The sequence below is a fragment of the Bombus vosnesenskii genome, unplaced genomic scaffold (genome assembly GCF_011952255.1).
Source record: "Bombus vosnesenskii isolate JDL3184/JDL3185 unplaced genomic scaffold, Bvos_JDL3184-5_v1.1 scf7180000016261, whole genome shotgun sequence".
Lineage (NCBI taxonomy): Eukaryota > Metazoa > Arthropoda > Insecta > Hymenoptera > Apidae > Bombus > Bombus vosnesenskii.
In genome coordinates this window covers 2484795-2496195 of record NW_022884330.1, presented here as the reverse complement: position 1 = coordinate 2496195, position 11401 = coordinate 2484795, and the positions used below count along the sequence as shown (strand labels likewise).

General features: G+C 31.4%; 2 protein-coding genes across 3 annotated transcripts; one reads left to right on the top strand and one right to left on the bottom strand.

Annotated features, from left to right (window-relative positions):
* The first annotated feature begins 460 nt into the window (after positions 1-460).
* Positions 461-2996, top strand: LOC117241886 (CUE domain-containing protein 2-A). Of its 2 annotated transcripts, none has more exons than XM_033508134.1 (5): positions 461-617; positions 1492-1581; positions 1701-2037; positions 2108-2281; positions 2481-2996. In XM_033508134.1, the coding sequence occupies exons 2-5, from the start codon at positions 1493-1495 to the stop codon at positions 2739-2741; spliced, it is 861 nt and encodes a 286-aa protein (XP_033364025.1). In that variant the 5' UTR covers positions 461-617; position 1492; the 3' UTR covers positions 2742-2996. The 2 variants fall into 2 exon arrangements, with proteins under 2 accessions (XP_033364025.1, XP_033364024.1); XM_033508133.1 differs by lacking the exon at positions 461-617 and adding an exon at positions 743-900.
* A 3013-nt stretch (positions 2997-6009) lies between these two features.
* Positions 6010-10905, bottom strand: LOC117241884 (chromatin-remodeling complex ATPase chain Iswi). Its single transcript, XM_033508129.1, has one exon. The coding sequence runs from the start codon at positions 10749-10751 to the stop codon at positions 7722-7724; it is 3030 nt and encodes a 1009-aa protein (XP_033364020.1). The 5' UTR covers positions 10752-10905; the 3' UTR covers positions 6010-7721.
* Between the last annotated feature and the right edge of the window lie 496 nt (positions 10906-11401).

The window sequence follows — 11401 nt, the reverse complement described above, 5'->3', positions numbered from 1 at the left end:
TAAACATAATTAATCGCACAGACGTTATTATATAATTTCAAGCATTCAAGTTCAATACTCCCAATTAATAAAAAGCACAATTTCCAAGTTTTTGTTTTATTCAAACAGTATTGAAACTGTAAGTTATCAATGATTCATAAAATAAATTTCATTTGAATAATTGAATCTACTAAATAATCCATCTCATCTTATTTATTTCTAAAGACAATTCTATTATACATACACCAGGTACAGATTAATATTCATGCAACAAATAAGTTTCGGGGGTTACAGTGTCGATATTAGGGCTCCGATGTAAATCGAATTTCTGTATTTATGCTAATCCTATATAATTTGAGATATTTACTTTTTTCATTCATTGTAAACGATATTTCATGTGGAAAATTATTTCATTTTATAGAATAATTGTTTCTATTTTGAGTTGTTTTAATATTAAAATTACAACACTGAGATTGCTGATTTGATCCCGAAGTGGGTCGCGGACTGTGATGGCGCCACGTTATCTCTACCCGTCCCACCGGACTGTCAAATCGAGCAACATTGTTTGTATACGAAATTTTTATCAGTTTTCAACCTTAAGTACGATCCGGGCACTTGGAGCAAGTGAATAAGATCAGGTTCGTACTCGCGTCTATTTTCATGATGAAATATATCAATGTTATCTTACGAAATTGTTCGTTCATCGCAGATGAACGGAAATGCTAAAAGCTGAATGTGACCGGCGCTGCTACTACCTTTCTGTCAATTTGTTCTCCTCCCTTTCTCATTTTTCTTCGCGATACTTATTCATTTTCTGTTTTCTCATGCACCACGAAAAATGATTTTATTCTCATTTCTTGCACGAGATAAAGACATTCGAGAAAAGTCAGTTCTTGAATACAATCCTGTTTTGGATTACCTGTAATTGGTTTTGCCTTATTTCTCTTAACCTAACTGGAAAGTTAACAGTAGCTGGACGACCAGTAGCTTTCGAAAACGAAATTTCTCAAATGAAATTTCTATGCGAATTAAATTTAACGTTAAGCATGAATTTGACGCGGTTAATGTACTGTGTAATAAAGTCAATTTGGTTTATAAAGTTCATGTTGCAAATGTAGAATTTGTGAATTAATATTTAATAGTTTGTTATAATTATTTCCTATGTAAACTGGTAAAAGAGTTAGACTTATATATTTTTAAAGTGCTTTTCCAGTGTAAATGTTTCGTAATAAAGCTTTTATGCCTTAATATAATTTTTTCTAACAATAACATTATATGTTATCATTGACTTTTTGTAAAGACACTTGTTAAATTGTTTTAGAAATATTATTGAATATAAATATTGTTCTAATAAGGTTGTATAATATTAATTTTTGTTAATAAACTGATTACTTTAAAGAATATAAATTTAACTGAAACATAGTTTAGAGTTTATAAATATCAAATTAAATATATAGAAATCTTTCAGTGATAGATGACTTTTATTTGAATTAATTATTATTAATTTTTTAGGATGAATCGTACAATGGATGAAAAGGAAGAGTTGGTCAAAAAGTCTTTATTTAGTTTCGTGAGAAAAGAGGTACCAACTGCCCAATTAAGGTAAAAACAAGAAAGAAAAAGTGATGGAACTTATTTATAATTCAGTAAATGTATATGTGGAACTTATATAATAACTGCATTTAATGTGTTTTTGTATTTTATAAAGATATCTCTTCCAGCTTAATAGATGACATTGTCCTGAGCTATGTGGTGAGCATGGTAGAAGAAAGTGCACTTGAGGAAGACTTGGACGTTGATGGATTATGTGAAATGGTTTCTGCTTGTCTTCCTGAGTTTTCTACTATTGAAAAAGAAGCAGTGTCCAAGTGGTTATTAGATGTTGAAAGTAAACTACGGCAAGAAAGCAAAGGGAATGAAAATTGCCAACCTCAAGATCCCTTGAGTCATATTAGTTTAACAGCTCTGTTACCTCCTGGTACACAGAGAATGAGAGTTCATCATCTCTCAGAAACTAGTGATGCTGGAAGTGATTCTAGTGGAGAATATTTTTCAGAAGTAAGTTCCTTCTACTTTGTTTTTGAAGTAACTATTAGTTATTTTAAACCATGAATGTCTTATTTATCAGGAATCATCTTGGCATCAAGTAGCACTTTTACAAGAAATGTTCCCAGCTGCAAGTCCAGCAGAAGCCAGACATTGCTTGGCAGTTGCTGGTGGTGATATAGCAAAGGCAGCACAACTTGCACTTCATAGACAAGAAGCAGGGCAAAGTATTGTTAGTAATCTTACTTTTCTAACAGTAAGTATCTATTTTTACATGTATGCACTTTTTATAAAATATATTATATAATTTATTTTTTGTATGATGTTTGAAACTTGTACTATTAATTTAAAATGTTATTAAATTTATACATGTATATACAGATGTACGTACATTTTCATAGTAATGAATCAATTATGAGTTAAACGATATAAAATAGCGTAATTATCTTCTACAGCCAAACGGTCGTAACAAGGCCAGAGTGAACGACGAGGAATTGAAATCACGTATCATTGCACGGTATAGTTATGTTGATAGAGACGACGACTCACGTGAGCATCGTCCAGTCGCACCGAAAACAGAACCAAAAAAATTAGTACGTTACTTAGATAATAAGATCGTAAGTGTGAAGGGTGAACGATACACTGAAGTAAGAAGGGGTGGCGAAGAGGAGGATGGCAACGAAGGTGGTAGAAAAAGAGGTCATTGCCGACCGTAACCAGTCCCTTTGCCTCCACCCCCCGATCCACCCCCTTGGAGGCATCTGATTTCGAATTAAAGCTTTCGCTTAGATTCTCTTGTCTTGCTTATAAAGGAATACGGACAGGGTCTTGAATTTCTATATACTTGCAGCACTATCTATTTTGTACCTCTCTTTTTTAGTTGAATTTGTTTTATCCACAATGACTTTTATTGATTTTAGAATTATTTTTATGCGTGATATTATAATCATTGTGATCTGTCGCAAAAGTCTGGGAGCATTTTAAAAAACCGCAAATAACTTGCCGTTCATAGTGTGGACTAATGAAAATTTCTCCATAACGGTACATCGCTAATGTTATTAATTATTATTATTACGTCGCAGTTTAAGTACCTGTTAACGTATAATTAACTTACGTTTGAAACTTTTTATTTTTTACCGAAATAACTTTATATAATGGTCACAAAATAAATTTATGATTTTTAGTTTAGAGAAACTTTTATGACAGCGAACTTATAGGTAAATGTTAAAATACAAGACGTAATTTCATAATGTTTTGTTGTTTTTCAACAATTTTTTTAGATTTTAAATCTGCTGTAATTACAGAATTTCATTTATGAATATATGATTACACTATAAGTTCGTTTACTAAACTTATAATTCAATTTCTGCGATACAATGTCGATAATTTTACTTATTATTTTCAAACGCATACACTCCTTTACTATTAAAATAATATACACATTTTATTTATTAAACGTGTTATGTGTCCTATGCTCTTCAGTGAATATTGAACCATTGTTATATTAACTATTATTATTAAGACTATGATACGTGCTGATATATCTTGGAATATATTACAATTATATATTTTATAATGTTAAGTAATAAGATTAGTTCAGTTGATTGTTTCTAAACGTTACTGAATTTGAGTAAAATCTCTGTCTCTGTCTCTCTCTCTCTCTTAGACTCGTACTATGTATGTAATGAAAAGTACGTAAGAACGATAAAATGATAAGTGGTATATCTTTGCAAGGAGTTCGGTTTCTTGCAAAAACACTAAAAATAAAATGATATATAACAAAAAAAAGTTTAGGAATTTTTATGTGCACACTTACTTGGAAAAAACCGAAAAAATTCCAAATAAATAATTATTCTAAGCATGCATAGTTATAATTATTATCTACAAATATAATCGAAATTCACCAAAAGTTTAATACAATATTAATTGTAAAAAGAAAAAATATCGTGCAAGTGAATACTGCGTGCGTACTGAATCTCTTGGTATCGCAGAAAAAAAATTATAATCAAGTTGTAGATTTCGGATAATAAATTGTAGTATATGTATTAGGTAGGAAGAAATATATATATAGTATATATATACATACACACAAATATATATACATATATATGTATGTATTATACATAGATATATATTTATATATATATAAACAGATATTATATATACATACATGTAATAGATACGTAAGCGGGATGAAAAAATTGCTTACCGCGCCATATAATTTACCAGTATTACTATTGTTATTGCTATTATTGCAAATTTCAAAGTGTAGATGGATATAATCCTTTAAATCTTAGGATATTAATAAAGTCGAGTGATTACTTGCAATAATATATGTATACTAGGAAGCGAAGTTTAGTAATGAATTCATAGAGACACCAACTTTTGACGATCGTATATCGTGATTTGACACAACAAGAAGTGTAATTGATCAGAAATATAAATTTACATTTTCATATTTTTTAATTGGACCCATTGATACATTGTTTAAGGAGTCACTGGTGTCGTTAAATTTTATTTATTACATTTATTAATTCATTCTATTAACTGCGTGTCTTTCTTATTAATGTATTTGTTTATAAAACTCTTGTTTTAATTATTTGATAATTTTAATAAAATAATTTTAATAAAAAGAAAAGAAGAAAACTATATATATACATATATATGTAGTTTTAACTATATATATATATATATATATATATATATTACTATTATATATATATAAGTATATTGAAAAAACTTGAGCCGCTCCTTGCCATAGGTGATTTATAATAACGCTACAGAGGAGTCATATTATTTCTAATAATTGTAATTACCGAATGATGAACATATATTCATTGTAAACTAAATATACTCTACTGCCGATTAATTTCAGACAGAACAATGTTGCTGTAAGATTTCCGAAAGTATGTGTAATAGAATAAGATAGCAATATATTAAAAAAATTATTAAAAACAGAAAAAAATAAAAAAATATAAAGAAAAGTGACAAAAATAAAAAGAATAGGATAAGATGAGCAATTACTATAAACTGGGACACTTCAGTTTCTTGCGAATTTTGCTGTATTCCCTTCAATGTAACATATGAGTATTTTTAATTAGCAATATTGATTACATGTAATCTGTTATTATGAATGTGCAATTAAGATCGTATATAAAAATTAGGATTTATTCATACGTTTATACGAAATTGTTTGCTTATAAATGATCATTATTGTTTAAAACAATAATTCTGTAGCTTGTTTTGTTGTCTTTGAAGCATTTTATTGATAAAAAATGGTGGAAAGTTTACATCTAGAAAAAAACGGGATAACAAAAATTATCAGCTGCATTATTACTCAAATGATATTCTACATTGTTACAAAATTAAAGACAATGAAAAAAATTTGTTTAAGGATCCCTTTTGTTTTATGAATTCAAGCATAGGTATAGAATAATAAGAAGAAACAATTTTGGTTTTTGATTATTTTATTTGCCTTTTGAGGAAAATCGTTTAATTAAACAGAAATTTCATTATGATCTCTCAGTCTGAGTAGATTTTAAATATAACACCAAATTCAAGATACATATATGATTATAATATTACATATATTCTGTGGTGATAATGAAGAACTCCGGGGCCTTAAAAAGTGATCCAAAAAACAAATAAAAAAAGATTCTATTAACAGTCTCATTTTATTTCGTTAAGTTTATTTGAAATTTATCTCTCTTAACATTGATATAATGCAGCAATCAGAACTTTGTTTTATTTTAAAAAGTACTTTTTACGGTTTTACTTTAAGAAAAATAAAGTCATATAGAAATATGTTTTCTACGTTTCTTATAGTACTTTCATAAATTCATGATATAATTAATCAATATTTTTTAATAATTAGTATGCATTTATAAAAATATATAACTATCTTATTGATATATATACTAAATTATTCATTAAATTACGATATTATTATCATACTCGGTAAAATATCTTCTTTTTATGACCTTGTAAAATCAATAATTTCTAGTAATATGTCATCGAATATAGTTATAAAATACTAGTATAGTTAGTAGAATAATGATTGTATGTACACAATGAATGAACAATTTGTTGTTGTTATATTTAGCACGAGACTCTTGTATGCATATTTTACCGATTATCGGTTAATTCGACTTTCCCATGCATTTAAAAGTAACAACGCTTTGTTCTCTTGTAAATCGTATCCAATAACTGGACTAATGAAAATTAGAATATAAAAAATTCTTCTAGAAAACAAATAAAATAATAATTTTAAAATTGTTTTTTTAAGCATTTCGGTATCAACGCTGATATATATGTTATAATACCTTTTTCAAGTTGTTGCACGAAGAGAATGTAAGTTTTTGAAATGTAATCGTATTTATAATCATTTTTTAATGTTTCATCTATATATTTTAAAAACCGATGATTGTTCAACAAAGAATTTGTGATTTATCTCATTTCGATAATCGATTTCCTAAACTATACGAAGAATAATACATTCACCGTTTAAATTAATATACGTATGTATATGTGATTACATTATATTATTCATAATTACATTTGATTTAAACACAAATAAACCTAATATTATATATAAACCTAAATATCTTTTCTTCACTCAGTACTAAGAATTCTGAAATTCTATACATATAATTATATATTCAAAAACATGAAAATAGAATCGATTATGTTTTCTATCGTTCATAATCTTCATATTCTAATCCACCATAATCGTATCTTAATCGTATCTTATCGTCGTTTCAATTTTACATAAGGTGATTAATAATCAACAACTAAACACTTTCGATTTTCATATGAAACGGCACATGATATTTTATTCGTAAAACGAATTACAATGCCTTTTAAAATCATAGCAAATAAATAAAATCGTTCACGTAATATTGCATTATAATTATGTAAAATTAAATCAAGGTACGTATGTGATTTATATGCAATACATACATGTCGGCGAATGTAATTTTTCTATGATAATTATAATATATATATATGTATAAAAAATCTCGCTTTCTGTTAATTTCATCAATGTCAGAAACAAGCACCACTTTGACATTCATAAGATGAATCGAAATAGGTCATCCGGTGCATATAAATATAAAAGCTATCATTCTCAATGTCACATGTGAAAATCCATTTATTACAATAATATGTTTATCAACGATATTAATAAATACGTTCTCCGGCTGAACTTCGTTTTGGGATAGACTGAATTTCTAACTTTTTTTTCATGATGTATGATAGGTTTTGATGAGTAGAATCTAAAAATAACTAGTTTTAAGTTGCGGAAAGCGTTATTTTAAAAGTTATGGATATATAAAATTAATATTTTGGATACTCTCACCAGAAACTATCGTACACTATAAAAAAGAAAAAAAAATGAAAAATTCGATGTGCCACAAAACGCTTTTCTGTTTTACTCTGTTAGTTGCTTGCTCCTGTTAACTCCAAATATTTGTCGATGGTTATTAAGAAAAAGCGAGTCAAACGTAATCATACTGAAATGTAGATTCACAGGGAATGAAAAAGCGGCGAAATTGCAAAAAAGTTTACAGGTTCTCCTTAAATTTAAACGATGACAGATCGTTTTAATGTATGGAGAATGAACGATGAAAAGATTATTATATCGTGGTTAAATTCGTTTTTCCAAATGACAACTGGAAACGTATCTCCGTTTAAGTTTTTTATTTCTTCTTTTTCCGCGGTTTGTCTTGCGGAGCTGGTAGGTTCTCTTGTTTTCGCTTGGACGCAGGTTTTGCACCAATACTGCCGCCTTTCTTTCTCCTTTCTTGTCTCTCTCGCTCCTCCAGCTCTTGATTCTCGCGCTCTATGAGCGTAATTAGCGTATTGCACCGCCGCTGAAGTTCTAACGCTGTACGAGACTTTACGAACCAGTCAAAACGAAATTGTGGCGCCGATCTGACCGTGGCACGAAGCTCCTCATATACGTTTTCCTTGTCAAAGCCAAGCTTGTGCAACATACACACGAGGAATCGATCCTCCTCCTCGGTGTAATTCTTACCTTTGTTAGTTCCGTACGCTATCCTCAACTGATGAAAAGGAGCACGGTACCTTGCCATTTTGGCGTCTAAGGCTTTCTTAATCCCGGCTCGTCTCTGTATTTTTGCTTCTCCTCGTTCAATTTGAGCCATTACCCTATCTATATCTTGTAACTCATGACACCTTTCCCAAAAAACAGCCGAGTACTCCATCACTTCTTCGGGAGTTTTCCCTTCTACTTCCTTGGCTATGTTCTCAATATCATCACGACCATATTTTTCATTAGCTTTTATGAATTGATTAAAATCTCTCTTCGTCCAGTTCGTGAAGCCTTGAGTAAGCAGTTTCTCTTTCTCTGCAACTTCTTCATCAGTTAATGGTTGAGCTTCGTCTATCTTACGTTGTTCTTCTTTTTGAATTCTAGCAGCGTCCGATCCAAGCTCTGGATTTTTTGGAACTTTATAACCTACCGTTTGCCGGAAGTAATATATCTCTTGGTCGAGTAATTCAAATAATCGTGGCGGGAAGAATTGGAAGTCTTGGACTATCGGTTGCTTTGGTGGTCTAGGTGCTTTCGGGGCTTTTGGCTCTGATACTCGGAGAGCTTCTCTGAAGTAAGCGTCCACCGCGTAATTGGCTTTACGTTCGCGTTTCGGTGGCTCTATCCAGTTACCTATTCCAAGAATCTTTTGTTTTTCGCGGTAATCCTCACCTTCGAATTGGTAGACGGAATCCGTGGGTGCGTCCACAGTGAAGTTACGCAGAGAAGATTCACCCAGACTTTCTAATTTCTGTTTCATTTCCTCGGTTTTGGCTTCACCTTTTTGAAGTATAGTGTCTATGTCTTCGTCCGTGATGGCGCTGTCTTTCGATGCAAATACCTCGTTTGCACCGTGCCTGATCATGTTCAACATTTCGTCCTTGTTCAACGCTGTCTGCTTCGCGTCCACTAATCGCCCCTGTTGAATAACTAGCTTATCTAAACGCAATTTAACTTCCGCACGTTCTACGATTTTTTCTTCTACGGTATTTTCTGTGATAAACCTGAATACACGGACTTGCTTCTGTTGACCAATACGATGAGCTCGATCCATCGCCTGCAAGTCCATTTGCGGATTCCAATCGGAATCATAAATAATTACTACGTCCGCCGTTGCTAAATTAATACCTAAACCACCCGCACGAGTCGACAGCATGAAAATGAACTTCTCGCTTCCCGGTGCGTTGTATTCGTTGATCTGGCGTTGTCTATCCTCATGCGCTGTGTTACCGTCTAAACGACAATATTGAAAACCTCTCCAATGACAATAGTCTTCTAAAATATCTAACATTCTGGTCATTTGACTAAATATAAGAACGCGCGATTCTTGTTGTTGCAATTTTGGCAATAGTTTGTCTAAGATAACCATTTTACCACAATTATAAACAAGATGCTCATCAGTTGTATAAGGTGGTCCAGGCTCTGCACCATCAAATAAATATGGATGATTACAACATTTACGCAGCTGCATCAAGATGTTCTGCAATCTCATCTTCTCAATTTTACCAGCACCGTTAACTATATCTATGTCCTTCATAAGTACCTTGGTATACCATTCTCTCTGCATTTTACTGAGACCAATGTAGACCTTAATTTCTTTTTTAGGTTTCAGTCCCTTTTCTACCTCAGATTTTAAACGTCTCAAAAGGAATGGTCTAAGGACAGCATGTAATCTCTCAACTAATGAATTATCACCTAAGAAACTATTAGTGTTGAACCAAGAATCAAAATCATCTGAACTATTAAACACATCTGGTAATAAAAAGTTGAGCAAAGACCACAGTTCATGAAGATTATTCTGTAAAGGTGTTCCTGTTAACAGAAGGCGATTAGCAGTTTTAAACTCCCTCAGAATCTCAGATAGCTTGGACTTTTCGTTCTTTATTCTGTGAGCCTCATCAATTACCATGTAACGCCAATTGAATTTTTTGAACACTGATTTTTCCTTTATAACCATCTCATAGGATGTTACACAAACATCCCATTCTCCAGGCATCATAACCTCTCTAATGAAAGTGTTTCGAGTTTCTGCATCTCCTATGAGACAAACTGCTCTCAACGACGGACACCATTTTTTAAACTCATTCATCCAGTTAGCCAACGTAGACTTGGGAACAATGACTATGTGTGGACCAGGAATGTTTCTGAAGTGTTTCATATATCCCAATAATGAGATAGTCTGTAGAGTTTTACCCAAACCCATCTCATCAGCCAAGATACCATTGATACCATGCTCATACAGAGATATCATCCAATTTAAGCCTCGTATTTGATAATCTCGTAACTCACCAGACTTAATGTAGTGTGGAGATGATTCAAAACGAGTGGTTGGCGCGACACTGGCGTTACTTTCAGCCAACAATTCCTCATCTTCTTCTTGTTCCGTCTTACGGTGCCTATGGTCACCAGAATCGAATTTCACTTGGGTTTCTGGCTGTTTTCTGGGTCTCCCAGCTTTGATCTTTAAAGGGCTCCCAGCCTTGTCCTTCTGATTATTCGTCATAAAGTGTGAGAATATTTCAGTTTGCTTTAGTAAATAATCGAATCGTTTACTACGATCGGTTTCAAGTTTTGTTTCGAAGTCACCACCTCGAGACGATGTGGTCTCGGCCGAAGATCCATTCGAATTGTCTCCTGTGTCCCCTGTGTCTGCATTTTCATCTGGCTTCGACATTTTACTCTTTTTTGTTGGAAAAGATGTATTTTCTTGTATGTATAACTTGAATCCGGTTAATTTAATGTGTATGTAAGTAGGCGCTTGATTTAATTACGATAATTAGTGCATTAGACCCGGTCTTTTCACAGTGACGTTCACAAACGCATAATACCAATTGCTGCCATATTGAATAATGTTGTCCCTCCAAAATCACGAAAATGACGCCATCTATAAGCATCTGTTCTTTACGTCACATTACAGAGGGAATATTTGAACTTATTTTAAACGAGTTATATTGTATGCAAGCATATGTATATCTGTAAATAATTTTGTCACTGGATAACAAATGTCGTCTCAAAGTATTCGAAATAACTCTTTTACGTTTATGATGACTAATAATTCACATGTACATAAATCTGAATAAAACACATTTGCAGTCAGTAATTTCATAGAAATTCTGAAGTAAAAAATTGTAATGTTTTTCCTCTAATTAAGGCAATAAGATTAAATAAGTTCGATTTTAAATGTAAATACATAATATATTATACATAATAAAATTAAATACATAATATATTAGTTATATTATTATACATTAGTAATCGAAATGATATACTTTAATAAATATTTTGGTATTTATTCATATCGAAAACATATATATATAATTTAAT